Source organism: Microtus oregoni, unplaced genomic scaffold, assembly GCF_018167655.1.
Source record: "Microtus oregoni isolate MIOR12 unplaced genomic scaffold, Mior012 000035F_ref0000213, whole genome shotgun sequence".
NCBI lineage: Eukaryota > Metazoa > Chordata > Mammalia > Rodentia > Cricetidae > Microtus > Microtus oregoni.
This window is the reverse complement of record NW_024543094.1, coordinates 21,528,745-21,549,309: the sequence shown is the minus strand read 5'-3', so window position 1 is coordinate 21,549,309 and position 20,565 is coordinate 21,528,745. Positions and strand designations below refer to the sequence as shown.

The window sequence follows — 20,565 nt, the reverse complement described above, 5'->3', positions numbered from 1 at the left end:
TATCTGGGGTCTTTGATAAAGTTGAAGACCAGATATAGTTACAGGGTTTTTTTTTTTAATGATAGAAGGTAAATGAGGTATAAAACTGTAGATTGAATAAGATAGGAAATAATGGGGTATTTTATTTTAATGTGCCAGACACAAATCAACTAGAATTCATTACATTATGAATGTAATCTTTACTTGATAATTGTTCCTATTGTATCCAGTGTTACTATATTTAGAAAAAGAGGAAATGTTGGGGAATATTAGTTTCAGGTGTTACTTTTGTTTATGCCTCGTTGGTTTAACTCTGTGAAGCTGTGTTAATGTGCCTGTCTATAATACCTGATGGTCTTCATAAAGAGATGAAAGGTCAATAGAAAGGCTGGAACAAGAATAGTTGGGGCTAACAGGCAGAGATCATAAATAGAAGGAAAAATCTGAGGGAAGAGAGAACAAGGTGCAGGAGAACAAGGAGAAGAAGACACCAGGGCCAGCCATCCAGCTACACAGTAAACCATGAAGAAAGAAGCAAAGATGGGTATACAGAAGTAGAGAAAGATAAAAGCCAAGAGGCAAAAGGTAGTCAGGTTAATTTAAGTAAAGCTGGCAAGAAACAAGCCAAGCTAAGACTGGGCATTCATAAGTAAGAATAATCCATTACATATGCTTACTTGGCAGCTTGGTGGGCCCCCTGAAAAAAAAAGAGCAAAAACACCACGCAACAGTTTTCAGCAAATGGTCTGTAAGAGAATTGTAGACATATTAATGGAGGGAGGATTAACAAAGATATCATGAAAGCAAAGAAGGCATCCCTAATCCTAGATGAATCTGGAAGCTTCTCTGACCTCCCTAGGCAGGGAGAGAAATAGGGAGGAGAATGAATAAACTTGCAGAAAGAAGAAAGGATCCCCAAAAGGCTACGTGATGATTTAGATGGGTTTCAGCCTCCCAGGTGACCATCCAGTCTCCTATCCTTCATCCAATTTAGTCCTCTGTGAATGGTGGGATTAATATAGCAAGGAACCTATGATGATGGAGTCCTTGGTGTGTTCCTGCATGGACTCTTCCCCAAGTGCCTAGTGTGGGATTCCACTCTGTATTCTGTATATAAGTTTTATTACTATTGCATAGTAAAGAAGGTTTGTTGGCCTATGGCAGGGAAGAATATGACTAAGAAGGAAAACTAAACTGAATGCAGAAAGTAAGAAGGCAGTTCCAGGCAGATAACCACGTAGCTGCCAAAGGAGAAGGATGCCAGAATCTTACTTGTAAGCCACAGCCTCATGGTGATACACAAATTAAAATAAATGGGTTAATTTAAGATTTAAGTGCTAGCTGGGAATATGGCTGAGCCATTGGTCAACCAGTGTTGTAATTAATATAGTTTTGTGTAATCATTCAGGTCTGGGAGACCAGGAAATGAAAGCACAGTCTCCAGAAAATGGTGTCCAGTTATTTGGCACAAGTTTCCACATAAAGCCTGAGCAAGCAACAACAACAAAAAAGATTCTAGACAGAAAAGAACAGATCCAAGTTGTGGCAATTAATGTGGCTTCTACTTAAATCTCCATCACGAAGCTGGACTCTCAAAAAGCTAAGTAAAAGGATGAAGCAAACCATCAAAGCCAAAGCTTTAATCCTAGATACATCACTTAGCAAATTAAAGGCCTGTGTGCTAAGAAAAAAATAGAAATATACAGGAAAGAAGAATTCATTAAAAAAAAAAAGAACCTCTAAACACAGGGTGATTATGGTGTGATTAAATTACAGTGTGCTTAAAATATACATAGGCTTGGGAGATAAAAGAAAAGAATAGAGAAAGTCCATTAAAAGAAAAGAAAAAGAGTAGTTGGGTATGGCACATGCCTTTAATTCCAGCACTTGGGAGGCAGAGGCAGTCATATATCTTGAGTTCAAAGGCAGCCTGGTCTACAAAGTGGGATCAAGGGTTGCCAGTGCTCCCCAGAAAAAACATTTTCTAAAAAAACTTATCAATAAAAGAAATAGAGTAAAAAAATTACATAAAGATGGAAAATAGACAAAGGGTCAAGATTATGTATAATATTGTATTTTCTTTGAATTTTTTGATTGTGACTAAGCTAACTATAGAGAGAAACTTCATTATACGGACTGCAAAGTTAGGCCAACATATTTATTTTAAAGGTATCTTGACTTTAGATTTTGAGTTGAAGTATATGTTAGTTTGGAAAAGAGATTCTGTGTTTGTTTTCACAGAAGAAAAGAACCTATGTATTCCTTCCAGATTAATATTTTTGGAAAAAGACCCCTGAGAGTTCTCTTTGAACCCTAAAAATACTTTGCCCAACAATCAGCAGGAAGTAGTTTTAGCAAAACAACACCCAAATTCCCAAAATGATTTTTTGTGAGGTTTTGTTTTTATTTAAAGTGGTTGATTATAATAAGTTAATGGTCACAGACAATCTCTATCTCAAAAAAAATGGTGGGGGATGTATATAAAAATAGAAATGAATGCTTTTCTTGGTATGGACATTGGTTTATGGATATAAATTTAAGGTCAGTTTGTTATATGCATGTTTCTACTCTTGTTTAAGATATGTTTAGACAGCTTATTTAAAAATGCAATGTATAGTTAAGAAATACAGATTAGTAGGTATTCTTCTATAGTAATCAAACTTTTAATTACATTCTGTACATTTTCTGGATATACATAGATCTGTAAGATAATCTTCAACACCTCAAAGACCTATAGAATATGTTATTAAAATTTTTAGGAACTTAGAATATTCTTGACAGTGAAACATGTCTGCTTCTGGCAGCAGCAATTACTTCTGAGAGATTGATGGGCATTGAAGAAATTCGTTATGGAATTTGCCTTCAATGTGACAAGCTAGCCATTTGGGCAAGGAACTACTCTTGTCTGGACTGCTTAAGGGTACACTGTATAAACTGGACATGCAGGATTCACAGAAAAATGACTGCTGGACTTTCTGAAGGTTCTATGGTAATATGCAAGATATTCATCAGTGTGGCTATGGGACAAGGCCAGTTTAGGCACCCTCTCCTCTACTGCCCAAGGACCAAGCAGGGGACATCTCCGTGGACACCTGGGAGCCCGTTTAGAGCCAAGTCTCTTGCCAACCCTAAAATGGCTCCCTTAATTAAGATATCGTCTTCCCTGCTCCCATATCCACCCTTCCTCCATCTCAACCATCCCACTCCCCCAAGCTCTCCCCAATCCTCCTCTTCGCCCTTATCCTCCCCTTCTCCTTTTCCCTCTACCCCACCCCCACACCCATGCTCCCAACTTTTGCTTCTAGTTTCCAGGGGGATCTATATATGTTTTTCTTTGGGTTCACCATATTATTTAGCTTCTCTATGATCATGAACTATAAGCTAAATGTCCTTTGTTTTTTGCTAGATTCAACTAATGAATGAGTACATATCATATTCATCTTTTTGGGTCTGGTTTATCTCACTCAGTATAGTGTTTTCTATTTCCATCCATATGCTTGCAAACTCAAGATGTAATTGTTTTTTTTTTTTTTTACTGCTGAGTAGAACTCTATTGTGTATATGTGCTACACTTTCATTATCCATTCTTCCATTGAATGCACCGAGGTTGTTTCCAGGTTCTGGCTATTACAAATAGTGCTGCTATGAACATAATTGAACAAATGCTATTGTAGTATGATTGGACATCTCTTGGGTATATTCCCAAGAGTGGAATTGCTGGATTCTGAGGTAGATTGACTCCCAGTTTCTTGAGAAACTGCCTCACTGATTTCCAAAGTGGTTGCACAAGTTTGCATTCCCGTCAGCAATGGATGAGTGTTCCCCTTATTCCACATCCTCTCCAGCAAGCTTTATCATTGGTGTTTTTGGTTTTACCATTCTGAGAGGCATAAGATGGTATCTCAAAGTTGTTTTTATTTGCATTTCCCTGAATGCTAAGGAAGTTGAACATGACCTTAAGTATCTTTTGGCCATTTGAACTTCTTCTGTTGAGAATTCTGTATCCAGTTCTGAACCCCATTTTTAAAATTGGGTTATTTAGAATTTCAATGTCTAGTTTCTTGAGTTCTTTATATGTTTTGGAGATCAGGCCTTTGTCTGATGTGGGGTTGGTGAAGATCTTTTCCCATTCAGTAGGTTGACTTTTTGTCTTAATGACAGTGTCTTTTACCTTCCAGATGCATCTCAGTTTCAGGAGATCCCATTTATTCACTGTTGCTCTTATTGTGTGTGCTACTGGAGTTATACGTAGGAAGTGGTCTCTTGTGTCCATGTGTTGCAGACTACTTCCCACTTTCTCCTCTATCATGTTCAGTGTGGTCAGATTTATATTGAGGTCTTTAATCCATTTGAACTTGAGTTTTGTGCATGGTGATAGATATGAATCTATTTTCATTCTTCTACAGGTTGACCTCCAGTTATGCTAGCACCATTCGTTAAAGATGCTTTCTTTCTTTCATTGTATAATCTTAGCTCCTTTATCAGATGTTCATAGGTTTGTGGATTAATATCCAGGTCTTCCATTCGATTTTGTTTCTCGACATCTCTGTTTTTATGACAATACCAAGCTGTTTTCATTACTGTAGCTCTGTAATAGAGTTTGAAGTCAGGGATGGTAATGCCTCCCGAAATACTTTTATTGTATAGGATTGTTTTGGCTATGCTGGGTTTTTTGTTTTTCCATATAAAGCTGATTATTGTCCTCTCAAGGTCTGTGAATTTTGTTGGGATTTTGATGGAGATTTTTGTTGGGATTTTGATGGGGATTGCATTGAATCTATATATTGCCTTTGGTAGAATTGCCATTTTTACTATATTGAACCTACCAACCTAAGAGCATGGGAGATACTTCCATTTTCTGGTATCCTCTTCATTTTCTTTCTTCAAGGTCTTAAAGTTCTTGTCAAATAGATCTTTCACTTCCTTGGTTAATGTAACCCCAATATACTTTATGCTATTTGTGGCTATCCAGAAAGGTGAAGTTTCTCTGATTTTTCTCTCTGCCTCTTTATTCTCTCTGTGTGTATAGTGGGGCTACTGATTTTTTTGTTGATATTTTATCCTGCTACATTACTGAAGGTGTTTATCAGCTGTAGGAGTTCTTTGGTAGTGTTTTTGGGATCACTTATGGACACTATCACATCGTCTGCTAATAACAAAGTTTGACATCCTTTCCAATTCGAATCCCCTTGATCTCCTTATGATGTCTTATTGTTATTGCTAGAATTTCAAGAACTATATTGAAGAAGTATGGAGAGAGTGGACAGCCTTGTCTTGTTCCTGATTTTAGTGGAATGGCTTTAAGTTTCTCTCCATTTAATTTGATGTTAGCTATCGGCTATCTGTGTATTGCTTTTATTATATTTAGTTATTAACCCTGTATCCTTAACTTCTCCAAGACCTTTATCATAAAGGGGTGTTGAATTTTGTCAAATGCTTTTTCATCATCTAATGAAATGATCATATGTTTTTTTATCTTTCATCTTATATATATGATGGACTACATTGATAGATTTTCATATGTTGAACCAGCCCTGCGTCTCTGGGATTAAGCCTACTTGATCATAATCAATAATTTTTGATATTATCTTGGATTCAGTTTGCCAGTATTTTATTGAGAATTTTTGTGTCGATGTTCATGAGTGCGAGTGGTCTGTAATCCTCTTTTTTGATTAAGTCTTTTTGTGGTTTTGGATCACGGTAACTGTAGCTTTTTAAAAAGAGTTTGGTAATGACTCTTCTGTTTCTATTCTGTGAAACACATTAAGGAGTATAGGTATTAGCTCTTCTTGGAAGTTCTGGTAGTATTCAGCATTAAAATCATATGGTCCTGGTCTCTTTTGGTTGGGAGGTTTTTGATTACAGCTTCTATTTCTTTGTGACTTATAGGTCTATTTGAATTGTTCACCAGGTCTTGATTTAATTTTGGTATATGGTTCTTATCTAAAACATGCCCTTTTCTTTTACATTTTCCAATTTTGTGGCATATTTTGTAGTTAGTCCTAGTGATTTTCTGAATTTCCTCAGTGTCTGTTGTTATGTCCTCCTTTGCATTTCTGATCTTGTTAATCTGTGTGTTCTCTCTCTGCCATTTGATTAGTTTGCATAGGGATTGTCAATCTTGTTGATTTTCTCAAAGAACCAGATCTTTGTTTCATTGATTCTTTTTTTTTAAAGATTTATTTATTTATTATGTACTCAGTGTTCATCCTCCACACCTGCAGGCCAGAAAAGTGCACCATATCTCATTACAAGTGGTTATGAGCCACCATGTGGTTGCTGTGAATTGAACTCAGAACCTTCGGAAGAACATTCAGTACTCTTAACCTCTGGAGCCATTTCTCATTGATTCTTTGAATTGTTTTCTGTTTCCATTTAGTTGATATCAGCCCTCAGTTTGAGTATGTCCAATCTTCTCCTCCTGTGTGAGTCTGCTTTTTTTTCCTAGAGCTTTCAGGTGTGCTATTAAGTCTCTAATGTGTGCTTTCTCCATTTTCTTTATGTGGGCACTTAGTGCTTACTTTCCTCTAAACACTGCTTTCATAGTGTCCCATAGGTTTGGGTATGTTGTGTCTTTATTTTCATTGAATTCAAAGAAGACTGTAATTTCTTTCTTTATTTCTTCCTTGACCTAAGAGTGGTTCAGTAGTTGACTGTTCAGTTTCCATGAGTTTGTAGACTTTCTGGGGGGGTTGAATTGTTGTTGAATTCTAACTTTATTCCATGGTGATCTGTTAGTACACAGGTGGTTACTACAATTGTTTTTGTATCTGTGGATGTTTGCTTTGTTTTCGAATATGTGATCAATTTTTGAGAAGGTTGCATGAGATGCTGAGAAAAAGGTATATTCTTTTCTGTTTGGGGGGGGGTGGGGAAATTTTCTACAGAAGTCTGTAAAGTCCATTTGATTCATTACATCTGTTAGTTCTCTTATTTCTCTGTTAAGTTTCTGTCTGGTTGACCTGTCCATTGGTGAGAGAGGAGTGTTGAAATCTCCTGTGCCTATCTCCTATTTGGCCTTAGGAGCCATAACATCATAGGTGAGTGCAGCTGTATGTAGCTTTATTTGGATGTTCTGGGGTTTGAACACAGGTCTTTAGGATTGTATAGTAAATGTTATGTGTGTATCACAGACCTGAAAACTCAGGAAGCTCTTTTTAGTTGTTAACATATACTACATGTTGGATATGAAGAGTTTCTGAAAAGGTCTTGTATTGAACGCTTGGTCCTAGCGGGTGGATCTCATCACAGAGAGGTGATTGAACAGTGACAGCTCTGACACGATCACGAGACTAATCCACTAAAGCTGTCATAAGTTAGGGGCATTATTGAAAGCTGAGAGAAAACTCCTGAGGTGCCAATGTCTTTTATGGTTATGTCTTAGGTCAATCTCAAAGCTAGATTGTTTGGTGTCCTTCTTCAATGTTTCCATTTTTCTCTGCTTCCAGGAAGCGTTGAATTAAACTGTGCTAGTCCATCATGTGCAACTTTGCATATCTTCTACTGCAGGCCCAAAACTATGGGGCCGGGGAACCATGGACTACAAATCCCAGCAACTGTGAGTCATAAAACTCTTCCTATGTGAAGGCTTCTTTGTCTTAGGTATCTGCCATGAATTTCTAACATGATGCATTAAAAACTGCAATGCATTGTGAGTCTTTGTTGGCTAAGTAAGGACATTATATGTTTAGTTCCCAAACTCGTAGGGTAATAACTTCTTGTTGCATTGTCTCTGACAGAAGAAGGAAAGAAATGGAAGAACCCATAAGCCCATATCCTCAGAGAAGCACCATTTGGACAGCTCATTTATTTATTTATTTATTTATTTTTGATTTTTTTGAGATAGGGTCTCTCCGTAGCTTTTTGGTTCCTGTCCTGGAACTAGCTCTTCTAGACCAGGCTGGCCTCGAACTCACAGAGATCCACCTGCCTCTGCCTCCTGAGTGCTGGGATTAAAGGCATGCGCCACCACCACCCGGCTGGACAGCTCAATTATTATGACAGTTAGCTGTTAGCTTGTTTGATCTGAGTCCCCTCCTGCCTTCTTCCTCACTTGTGATTTAAAAATGGTTAGTTAGAGTCATTACAAAATATAATTCTGTATAGACTGCTTGCTTAAACATCTGGGAAGCCCTATTTTATTCCTAGTACTATGGAAATATGCCTAGAATCTGAGTCCACATTTGAGAACTTTTGTTATGGTGGCCGGACAGGATATCTGCAGCCAGCAGAACAATGGGGGTTCACTCCTGAAAGTACTGTTGGAGCTGATTGGTGCTGTAGCTTTGGGAGAGAGGATGGATCATGTGCCTGGATTTGGATTAAGCCACTGGTAGCAATAAGGACCAGGACTGATTCTGAGTCAAATGTTTGGATTTGACAATTGATGAAACAAGGAATTCTGAGAAAGAGCTGTGGAGTTATGATAGTCCTCACTTGTTTAGGGGTGTAATAGATCGTCTGTTGGATTAGATGGGGAGGTGATCTAGTGGGGATGCTGCCGTGTTGACAGTAACCACGGGGGACTCATTGGAGAGAAAGTAGAAGTCCCAGAAAAACTGGACCATTTCTGCTGTAAATTGTTGTCTAAAACCTGGTAAGGGAACTTTCAAGAACTTGAAAACTGCTCTGATTTGCAGTTTCATCTGCAAACGGAGCATGAGGTGGTGCTGACCTGCTTCCGGCTTCACTACTAGAGGATATGGTCCATGCAGCTTAAGGCACAGTCAGATCTCTCTTTTCATTTCCACTTCCAAACTTTCAGTAGGAACGCTATTCCTAATCTGAACTTCCAGCATCTCCTGGATATCAGGGTTGATAAAAGAGAGTTCCCAGCCTCCATCTGCCTGTATGTGGAGCCTGTCCCTCAGCAAGGCTTCTTGGATGCTGAGGGAAAGTTTCTCTTGCTAGGACTGACCATGTGAGGATTTGGGGTGGCACCAGGTTTTGGCAGCTACCTGGTACCTGGAAAGGCCTGAGGCAGGCCTACTTGTGTCATCAAGGCTTGTAGAGATTGAGGTGGACCAGCTTCAGTAGTCAAGGCATGTGGCGGTTGGGATGGAAGCTGAACCTTAGGGTAGGGTCTTACCTGGTTGACTCTTCACGTGCCCTACTCCTAAAGACTTCTTGTTTATGTCTTCTAGGGTTCATTTTGACTCCTCCCTGCATACACACAAACACACATTCACACGCGGGCATGCATGTGCACACACACACACACACACACACACACACAAATCCTAAAGCCCTTTATTTCCATATTTACAGTATAAATGACTCTAATAACAGTGATGGATCTTGAGGGTGGTTCTGACCCCCTTTGTGGAGCCATGTCCTCTCCTGATGCAATACTCTAAGGTGACCACATGCAGACATTTCTTTGTGGCTTAGCAAGCAGATATAACCTCACAATAAAACATACTTAGAGGAAGTAATGTCTAAAAGTTTAATTTGGGGATAGACTTCTTTGTAGATCATACTTTAATGCAATGTCCATGCCTCGGACAGTAGACAGGGATCCCTGGAACATGTGCAACATGGGCTCTGTCCTAATAGGAGCTGGCTAGGTAGACATGGTCTCTGGATGCCAGGGCCTGCTTGTTACCGTAGGGCATCCCTCCATCAGGTTAAGGTTGACTCTGAATCTTGAGCTTTGCATGACAAACTGTGCTAATGTTTTTTTGAATCTCTGGCTATGGGTCATCGATGGTACACCCTTGCATTTTTCTTTGGAGTTGTCTGACACTTTATATTTTGGGTTTAAAATTGATAGTAAAACTGTCTTCATTCTATCCCAAAACTTAACATTATTTGATGTGTATGCTTAGTCAGGCTTCATCCCTTTAAGTTGTATATCCTGCCTGGGAGGACTTCTGTATTTATCTTTTTGGATATTTGTGACATATCTATGTCTATGCGTGTGACTCCTGTATTTGTAATACTTGAGGACATTGCTATCGCTTCCTAAGAAAAGGGGACCTGTAATGGAAGGTTGGCTTGATTGTAGCGGGCTCAGTCTTGAGTTTGCACTGGACGGCCCTTGAAGCCAGGATCTCTGCAGCAAATCACAACCTCCTGGTTCCAGTGTTGGCATAACTCGCCAGTGGCACAATCCTGCAGGATGACGGCAGCCACTGAGCAGTGAGGTGTGCTCAGGCTCAAGTCCTCTGCATCCTGGGAAAGGTTTTAGGTAGATTTCCACTTGCCTCCAGAAACTGATTGATTTGAAAATCAGCCATCTTCGCAGTGTCCATGGGGATTGTCCACTCACAAGATTCTTCCTCCTCTGTCTCCTCCAGCTTCCTGGTACCCCTGTTCCTTGAGGACTGAGAAGCCCCACTGATCTCTTGAACTGAGACCTCGTTGTCATAATGTCTTAAAGTCTAGCCCTCATTCTTCCGGATTCGGCCTGATTAGGCTCTGGGTATTCTTCCCAAAATCTAACAAGTGTATCTTTGTGCCACGCTCTACCCATGAGGCTCTCTCGAGTGGACACCGAAGTCACATTGTACCCGAGGGCAGTTGTAGGGGCTTCAGAGGGCCCAGAAATGTTACTAGGTGGAGAATCTCTCAGGAGTGCTGTCTGGAGGGCAGGACAGTTCTGTGTGGACTGAGATTCCACAGAGAAAGCTTTTGTCTTCATGTCTCATTATGGGGATTACTGGATGGGTTCTCCCAGGTTACTGGCCAGTTGCATGATAGAGTTGTCTGTAGAGTCCCAAGACAGAGACTCAATGGAGGACTGTGGAAAGGGTAAAGTTGTGTCCTTCTTCATCTTCAAAATATGTATCGTCTTGAGGCCTCTGAGGGGCAGGCTCCATCTGTGCCTCACCAGGTGTCTTGTAATATGTGCATCTAGCACCTTCTGGGTGCCCAGATCTAGGAAGGAAGGCCCATTAGTAGAGTTCTTTTTAGTGATTGCTCCATTGAAGGATGGTTTGTTTGAAGTTTCCAGATTTGGCTTGGAGATTTCAGATGGGACCAATGAGTGCATGGTCTACACATTTGTCATAACAGACTCTGCCTGACAACTCAGTGTCACTGGTCTGCTTTCTGTTAGGATTTGCGTTGTTTCTCATGGTGCCTCCTAGCTGTTTCTTTCCTGGTCCCACTTTGCAGGTCACTTGTTTGGCATCTCATGTGTCAAGATTCCCCTTTTGTCTCAGAGAAGGCCTCAAGAATTTTGCCCAGGGAACCTTCTGGGGGCCTGTGCAGATCTTTTTCCAGAGCTCTTCCCAGAGGGGTTGGAAGATCCTTGTGTGGGGTCCTCCATGGTTGTAACATCTTTTGACCTTTAAATGAGACAGTCTGTAGATACTAACCACTTTCATTTGCCTGTGCTGAGGGACATGAAGTCCTATGATTAACTTCTGCCTGACCCAGGCCAAGAGATAGCTGAACTTTGGGGGGCCATGGACCTTGGTGTTGTATGAGTCTCTTTTTGAAATCTTCTTCTGTCTGCTCCAGTAGCTTGGGGATAATGTAATCCCCCTGGAGATGGACAACAGACCCCTGACTGTTGCAAGCCCCAACTGTTGGAAGTCTGTTGATTAAATGCTTCCTGTGATTTTTTTTAACCAATACTGGCAAATCACTCCAGATTTCTTGGTGTTTCTTCAAAAGGTAGCGCTCTAGGTGTCGATCACTAGGTGAGACAATAAATTGGGCTCTCGGAGGCATAAGACGAGAAGCCCCATCTTTCCTAGTGGAGCTGAATTGCACGACAGCTTTGAGAGAGAGGATGGGTCATGGGCCTCGGCTTGGATTCTAGTCTCTGATGGTGTTCGGGACTAAGAAAAATTTAGAGTCAAAGGATCGGATTTGACCAAGTGTTGAAGCAAGGGCTTTGGAGAACAGAGCTGTGGAAGGCCTTTAGTGTTACCGTGTAACGGGCTGTAAGTAGAGAGTCCATTAAACAAGATGGAGGGGGGATCTAGTGGGGACCCTGCCATGTTGACAGCAGCCACTAGGGACTCACTGTGGAGCCAGGGGAGACCCCAGTAAAGCTGCATATATTTGTCCTTTAAGTCATTAGCTATGACCTTCTGGTGACCCGACAGCTGCTCAGAATTGTTGTCTTTGCTCGAGAAGAGCCGTGAGGTGATATTGGCTTCCTTGCTGCTGCAGACATGCAGCATACTGCCCATACAGCCATAGGAAAGGTCTGATCTTCCTTTTCCTTTTTCCTTGCAAAGTTTTAGTTGGACTCTTTTGCGTATTTGTACTTCAAGCATCTCTTGTATAACAGGGCTGATGAAAGAGGGTTCCCCAGGCTCTATCTGGCTGTCTGTGGGGCCTGTCCAGAACGAGGCCTTGTGGATGGTGAGAGAAAGATCCTTTTGCAAGGACTCATCCGGTGAGGAGGTTGAGCTGCACAAGGTTCTGGAAGTTACCTGGTACCTGAAAGGGCCTGGGGTAGGCCTCCTTGAGTGTTCAAGGCCTGAGGTGGTTGAGGTAGGCGTTCTTGAGTGTTCAAGGCCTGAGGTGGTTGAGGTAGGTCTTCTTAAGTGATCAAGTCTTGAGGTAGTTGAGGTAGGCCTGCTTAAATGGTTAAGGCCTGGGGTGGTTGAGGTAGGCCTGCTTAAATGGTCAAGGCCTGGGATGGTTGAGGTAGGCCTGCTTAAGAAATCAAGGCCTGGGGTGGTTGAGGTAGGCCTGCTTAAGAAATCAAGGCCTGGGGTGGTTGAGGTGGGCCTGCTTAAATGGTTAAGGCCTGGGGTGGTTGAGGTAGGCCTGCTTAAGAAATCAAGGCCTGCAGTGGTTGAGGTAGGCCTGCTTAAATGGTTAAGGCCTGGGGTGGTTGAGGTAGGCCTGCTTAAGAAATCAAGGCCTGCAGTGGTTGAGGTAGGCCTGCTTAAATGGTTAAGGCCTGGGGTGGTTGAGGTGGGCCTGCTTAAATGGTTAAGGCCTTCGGTGGTTGAGGTGGGCCTGCTTAAATGGTTAAGGCCTGGGGTGGTCAAGGTAGGCCTCCTTGAGAGGTTAATGCCTGGGGTGCCTGGCATGGGAGAAGGCAAACCTGGCCGAGTTTGTGAGCTCTGTGAGGTCACTGCCATTCTGAGATCTGGCATGGGTGGAGGATAAGCCATAGGATCCAGAGGTTGAGATGGGTAGGAAGGTGCCCATTGTTGTGGTGGTGAATGCCGCCCTCGGTTGTCAAGGTCTCTGGTGGCCAAGAGGTCCACTCAGAAGTCTGTGACTCAATCGGTGAGGAATTCATCAGGACAGGAGACAATAGTTTAGAATCCTTGAGCAACAGGTGTTCGTTGCAAGGAGCAGAGGAAGTCTCTAGGGATGACATGGTGGCCACAGACTTCCCTGTGGGCTGCCTAGGTGGCAGGTGGGCTTTGACAGCATCGGGTTTGAAGGCTTCACCTGAGGCATCTTGTCCTAAATGCTGGCAAATGCTGATGGAATTGATAAGCCTCTCTGGCATGCTGTAAGAGGCAGGAGAGATGATTGCAAGCAGGAGCTCATGGGGCCAGGAGGTGGGGCTAGATGAATAGGGAAGGACCCTCGCAGCCCATCAGAACCATTGTTCAACACTCTGGTCTTAGGAGACCTTGTTATCTTAACCTCCAGGGCTGTACTCATTTCCCACCCATTCAGAGAGTTCCTATTCCCAGGATAACTGTATGCCCTGGTCAGTGGTGATCACATAGAGACAGTAGGAGTGAGCCAGACAGAACTGTAGATGGCTCACCTGTGCAGATGTGAACCCAGGACCTTGTCCTCCTTAGGTTTCTTCCTGCTGCCTCTGTAAGCTGGAGTTGGAGACTGGGTTATTGGTGGGTATAGGAGGGACTGGGTATCTTACCCGAGGCTGAATGAACTGTCCTTTCCGGAGAAATGAAAGTTAAACAGGAGCTCTGTTATCCATGAGCAAGGCTGGGTGCCCAAATGCATGGAGAGCTGGGCACATGTTGGGAAGGACAATGCCATGAACCAGGAGCCTCCACTTCTAATGACCTCCGTAGGCGTCATTGTCTCCCTGTGGAGGGCAGGGAAGGACCAGAGCTCTGAGAGAGGAAATTGTCTCTCAGAAGGGGCAAACCACCAATTTACCTCCAAATCCAGGCAGCATGGCCCCACTTCATCCCATGGCACCACTTCCTGCCACACCATCCCTCCCCAGGCAGTACCCAGTCTGGCGGTCCATAGCTTCATTCCAAGCACAGGACCTGGGAAATGTCTTCAACTCTGGGTTCCTTCCCAGGAGCTGTCTCCTCGAGGGTCCTGCAACTCATTAGTGTTATAGTAGGATGGGGGGCTGAAGTCACCTCGCCAGGGGAAGAAAGTAGCCTACCTTTCACAGTCCTGATTTTCTTCCTGACTTTTCTGTGCTCCTTCCTCAACACCTGAGAGAGAGAGGAGAGACAGAGAGAGAGAGAGAGAGAGAGAGAGAGAGAGAGAGAGAGAACCTGCGGCTCCATTCTGTGGGCAAATATGTGTTCTTTTTCTCTTGGAAAACTCAAATGGGGACCGTCTCTGTGAGAGCCACATGGATGTCAGTGTTGTTCTGCTCAGGGACCAGAGGCTCAGCTCTAAAGTACCAGCAGTCACTTCCTGATGTCCTGGAGGTCATGGCCCCCTTCATATCAGCTCGATCAACCCTATAAGCTTGGATGTTAGAAGGGGACATAGAAACCATGGCTCAGAACCTTTCCTTTCTCTGAGATCCCTATCCAACCCAAGAACGCCCCCCCCCCCCCGACCATCAAGTCACAGGGCCTCCTCCAGGTATGGATGGTCTGAGAGCAGACATCTTGGAGCCCACTCTTCCTCTCCCCTACCTGCCAGGTCTCAAGAGGATAAGGTCCGGCTCTTGGCTGAGATGCCCTCTCTCCACCTCCCTATTTGATTCAGAAAGTGAAGCCTGGAGAGAAGGAACTATTCTTCCTTGGGTTGGACCTAAGGCAAACTTACCTTCTGTGGGGTGGTGTTTTCTGCTGGTGTAGGTGAGGGTGAGTCAAGGGGGAGGAGGGGTAATAAAAGGCAGAAGAGCCCCAGCCCACACACAAAGGCAAGAATCATGTCCATTGCCCAAGTGGTGGAGCTGGGGGTCAGCCATGAAGTTTCAACGCTTTCCAGTAGAGAGAGAAAATTCTCCATCTGAATCGCCCTGTTGCTCTCAGGCAACTGAACTCTGAGAGTTCTCTCTGGGAGTTGGCAGCTGGGTCAGGTCCACATCACAGAGCTCCTGTCTCCCTGTCACAAAGGGCTCCTGGGTGTGGGAGAGGGGCGCTAGGAAGAGCCTACCAAACAATCACTCCCTGTCCTCCAGCCTGGATGGGCTGCATCCTCCACAGCCTTTTGTGTCTGTTTCCAGTTCCATCTGCACACTCCATCAGAAATGGAGTCTTGTCCAGTTTCTCTTCCTCTCCTATGCCCAGACAGAGGCTTGTCCATGTTCTGTGGGCTTCAGACCTCCTTGTCTCCTCCAGTGACATACCTCCTTCAAATGGCCCTGCCTCCTAATTCCTTCAAAAGTTCTACCAACTACAGACCAAGCACTCAAATATATGAGCCTATGGGGGTTTAGTCCACCCACCACAGTCCATTCTCTGGCCCTCCATAGGCTTGCAGCGATCATAAAGCAAAATTCACGTAGTCAAAGTTCAAAAGTCCCCATAGTCTTTCACAGTCTTAACACTATTTCAAAGTCCAAAATCTCTTCTGAGACTCAAGTCAATCTCTTAAGTGTAACGCAATATACAAGTAAAACTCAAATTGCCGGTTTCAACATACAATGCCACAGAAAACATATTTCCATTCCTAAAGGAGAAAAGAGGGTGTTGTGAGGAAAGGCTGGAACAAAGCAAAAGCAAACCCCAGCAGGGCAAAGCCCAGACTCTGCATGTCCATGTCTGATATCAAAGGGCTCTTCTGCTCTCCAGTCCTCTCAGCTTAGTTGACTGCAGCACACTCCTTCTCTTGGGCTGTGTCCACTCCTGTCAGCAGCTTTCCTTGGCAGAGATCCACAACTCTGGCATCTCCAACATCCTAGGCTCTCCAAGGATTCTAGGCTTCACCTTTATAGCTCATGTATTGTCCTCTCTAGGCCTCCATGCAGGGACACCCCCGACTTATGCCTGGTCTCAGCAGCTTTCCTTAAGCACAGAGGATGATCCCACTACCCCTTACTCAGGTTCCCTTCGTGACTCTATCACCAGAACCACATGACCAAAGTAGCCAAGCGTTGCTGGCCGCTTAGCGTGAAACCTGGAACCTGGACCCTTCTTGAATCTTCTTTAGGGAAGAGTCATTCCTTGAGGTATTTTCTTCCCACCGTTGCAGGATTAGCTGGCTGGGGCCTTGCCCTGTGGGTATGCCTCCCTTTACTTCCTTCTAATTTATCTCTTCAGCACCAAGCAAGGCTCCAACACTACATTTCTGGTGCTCTTTGTCCCTTCTAACTGTACCTTTGTATTTCCTTCTGCCCTGTTTGATCTTTCTCATTGTAGGTGTGCATAGCAATGATTGATCTTTAAAAACCACACAACAGAGACAAGAGTAAACTGTCCTGAAACCTCTCTGCCTTGAATGCCTTGGCACAGGAGACCAGTTCCTAAATATAACACCAGTAGCACAGACACTGAGAGCAATAATTAGTAAATTGGACATCCTGAAGCTGAGAAGCAACTGTAAGGCAAAAGACAAGGTCTTTAAGACAAAACGGCAACCTAGAGAATGGGAAAAGATCTTCATCAACTGCACATCTGATAGAGGGTTGATCGCCAAAATATATAAAGAACTCAAAAAAACTAGACATCGATATACCAAATAATCCAATTAAAAATAAGGTACACATCTAAATAGAGTGTTCTTAACAGAAGAATCTCAAATGGCTGAAAGACAGTTAAGGAATAATTTCAAATTCCTTAGGCATCATGATAGAGCAAATGGCAATGACAATAGATGGCAATTCACACCTCTCAGAATGTCTAGGATCAAAACAGTGGCCACAGCTTATGTTGGGGAGCGTATGTGGAGTAAGGGGAGCACTCCTCCACTGCAGGCCAGAGTTCAAACTTGTGCAACCCCTCTGGAAATCAGTATGGCAGTGTATCTGGAAACTGGGAATTAACCACCTCAAGACCCAGCAGAAGACAGTTTCTTCATCAGGATCAAGAAGAAAATGAACAGCATCGTTAATGTAAGACTCTGCTCTGCACCCTAAGCATTTATTTCAGGGATGGTGTGTCAAAAGCATAATGGCGAAGGGTGGGAGGAACAAGCACACTAAGACAGTTTACAGGACCGCACACGGGGCAAACCACTGCTGCTGCAATCTTACCTTGTCCTATCCAGAAAGATTTGAAAATCCCTCTGTTGGGATCCTCAGAGCCCTGTGCTCAAGTGTAGTCACCGTATCCTGGGTGCAACCCACACTACAGAAAGACCACCGAGTATTTAGCTTACACAGTGCAGATGTTATGGTTTCTGTTTACCAAAGCCTCATGCTCATTGTTCAACAGACCACGGAGGACTTGCCAGCCGGCAGTGCCAATCAGCTCTGAAAGTGGCAAACTGCGCACCAACTGCCATACCCCTGCCCTGCTCTGACCCCTGCCACTCAATCTAGCTTGTACTTTCTTGATGAAAAGGCCACTCACTCACCGTCCAGATTTCTAGACTCACAGAGGAAAGATCTCAGGACTCCCAGGTGAGTTCCAAAGCCTGGGGAGACCTCTCTTAGCTTCCTGCAAACAACCTCTTGAGGAAAAAGAAAAAAATTGAAGTGTGAGCCAGGAGCAGAGAGATAATAATCTAGCAACTTTTTCCTAGTAGAGGCAGCCTAGGCCCCTCCTCTGAGAGACTGGGCTGGTACAAGCCGTCGTCCGGCTCCGCCCCTCAGCTTCTGTGACCAGTTAGAGTCTCCCATGCCGAGAGCACAACCTATAGGAGAGGCTGGAGGAGGAGCTCTTCTCTCTAAGCAAGTGGCCAAACCCTGGGGACTGGGACCCAGAGCTGGAGAGCCACAGCCTACTTTACCTCATCACTATGTCCCTGCAGGTAAGCCAGATCTGGGAAGGCTTTGCAGGAACAACTCTCCAAGGAGTGCTCTGATGGAGCGAGAGGAGGCATGACGGCTCTGGGGCAGGGCAGAGGCAAGTGGAGCGCTCAGGGGCGCCCAGCTGTGACCCTGCAGTCACTCCCCACACCTGCCTAAGTGTCTTGTTATTTCACCTTAGACTGCACTGCGCCATCTGTTGACAAGGACCCAGGTTCTCCATAGCAACCCCTCTGGGCTCCAGGGATGGTTTAAGTTACACAGACCTGAAAAATTGACAAGCTTCCCTCCTTCACCTCTCTCTCAACAACTCGGGCAAGCAGGTGACATCCACAGGGGTCTCAAGTCCCCTTGCTCTTGGGACCTCCAGAGGTTCTCATAGGCAAGGGTTTGGTGGCTGGCATGGCCTTGGCATGGCTAGTTCCTCTATGAAGTATAACCTACCGTTTTATTGACAGAAGTGGAGAGAATACAGATGAATAAATTAAAAACCAGGAGAGCCTTCCCCTAGTAGACAGCCACATGGTAGGTTGCTTTCTTAGGTCTTTTTTCCATTTGTGTGATTATAGGTATGTGAGCATTATACATTCACGATTTGCTTATGTAGCGGTTACCTTAGGAACACTTCCTCACTATGTCACCTTCTAAGATGCACATTGTTAATGCTTACCATATTCTATCATGAGTATAGCCAACTTCTTTAACTATTTCTTCAGGCAGGATGATATCACGGCTGAATGACATTCCCCAGAGACATTGTGGTTTGCATCTCCCTCTTAGACTGTGACATGTTAATTCTCCCTCCCTCTCTCCCTCCCTCCCTCCCTCCCTCCCTCCCTCCCTCCCCCCTCTCTCCCTCCTCCCTCTCTTTCTCCCTCCCTCCCTCCCTCCCTCCCTCCCTCCCCCCCCCCTCTCTCTCTGTGTGTGTGTGTGTGTTTGTACACCTCAGTTATCGTCTTCTCTCAGAGCAGAGGAGTGGGGCCAGGTGCCTTCTGGCAAACTTGGTTATGTGAATTCAACCCTTGGCACCCATGTAGTTGACAGAGAACTGACTGTTGTCTTTGTTCCCTAAGCTGCACATCCACACCATGGTCCCTGTGCATGCGCACTCACAAAACAGGTGTTGGTGGCCTGTGCCTTTAATCCAAGCACTCAGGAGGCAGAGGCAGGTGGATCTCAGTGAGTTCAAGGCCATCCTGGTCTACAAATCGAGTTCCAGGAGAGCCAAGAGTGTTATGCAGTAATCCTGTCATCAAAAACAAAAACAAAAAAGAAGGAAACAAAGATTCTAGTTTTAAAACACATGCTTACTTGATATCAGCATCAGTATGATCAAAGAATGCTTGAATTATAGCCACTGCAATTGTTTATACTTGAATAAAGTATTACAGATGAACTTTTGTTAAAACGTATGCTTATTATTTCAATTTGAAATCCTTACAAATGTAATAATATAACAATAAATACAATACGTTCTGGGGGAGAGCGGTAGTTCAAGCCGGGTGTAGTAGTACACACCTCTACTCACAGCACTCAGGACTTGGAGACAGAAGGATCAGGAATCAACATCCATGCTTCGCTACACAGCAGCTTCAAAGCTACACTGTACTAATGAGGCCCTGTCTCAGAACAAAACACACACCAAAACAAAGTAGTTTGAGCAGAAAAGAAAGATGAAGGCAGGTGGGAAGTCCATTTAAGAAATAAAGGGGATTTGGCTTGTGTGGTTCAATTGGTAGGGCACTTAGTATGCGGGAGGTCCCTGGAGTCATTTGCCACCACTAGAAAAACTGAAGGGGGGTGGGATGTTTTAAGCCTGGATGTTCTGGGATAGCCTGGGCTTAACACACATGCACACACACACACACACACACACACACACACACCAGTCTATACTGTTAGTTCATTTGCACACTGAGAGAACGGGAAGTAAGGACTTGTTACAAAGACGATACCCAGGAAAACCTGGCAGGTAATAAAGATGTGGTATTTTTATGAATTGTATTTGGTCTAAAATTATTTCAAAAATCAAAATTGTAAATAAAGTAAACAATATACTGAAAAGCCAACATCTAGTAGCTGGTTAGCATATTTAAAGCTCTTCTCTCTTCAAAATGGAAATGGAAGAAGATAGACATTATGTGCCTCCTGGTAGCTGTTAGTGGCTCACTAGTTGAAGGGACAGTGAGGGTGCATTCACTATTGTTCTAGAAGTGAAAACACGGATGGAATTCCTAATTCAGTTATAATCTCCCAATTTTATATGTAAATTGTAATATAGGCCTTTTGTTTATTTTATTTAACTCAGGCTAGCCTCAACCTTTGCCTGATCCTACTGCCTCAGCTTCTCTGTTGCTAGGATTACAGGTGTTGCTTCCACACCTGGCGGGACTGTCACCTTACTCAGACGTTTCCTTGCTCGAAGATGGCGCTAAGGCAGTGGCCTGGGTGTTGTGTGTTTTCTGGGCAGTAGATGCAGCTCAATAGTAAAAAGCTTGCCAGAGACCCTAGGTTTGATTCCAAGACACAACAAAAAATGGTGGGGCAGCAGGGGAGTGGTGATGTTTACACCCAGA

General features: G+C 43.8%; 1 protein-coding gene across 1 annotated transcript in view; it reads left to right on the top strand.

Annotated features, from left to right (window-relative positions):
* The window catches only part of LOC121432574, a 50,496-nt gene that overhangs the window by 28,130 nt on the left and 1,801 nt on the right, over nt 1–20,565 (top strand). The window contains exon 4 of the mRNA XM_041630609.1: nt 7,428–7,537. Within this exon, the coding sequence (XP_041486543.1) occupies nt 7,428–7,537 (110 nt within the window). The remainder of the gene's footprint in view (nt 1–7,427; nt 7,538–20,565) is intronic.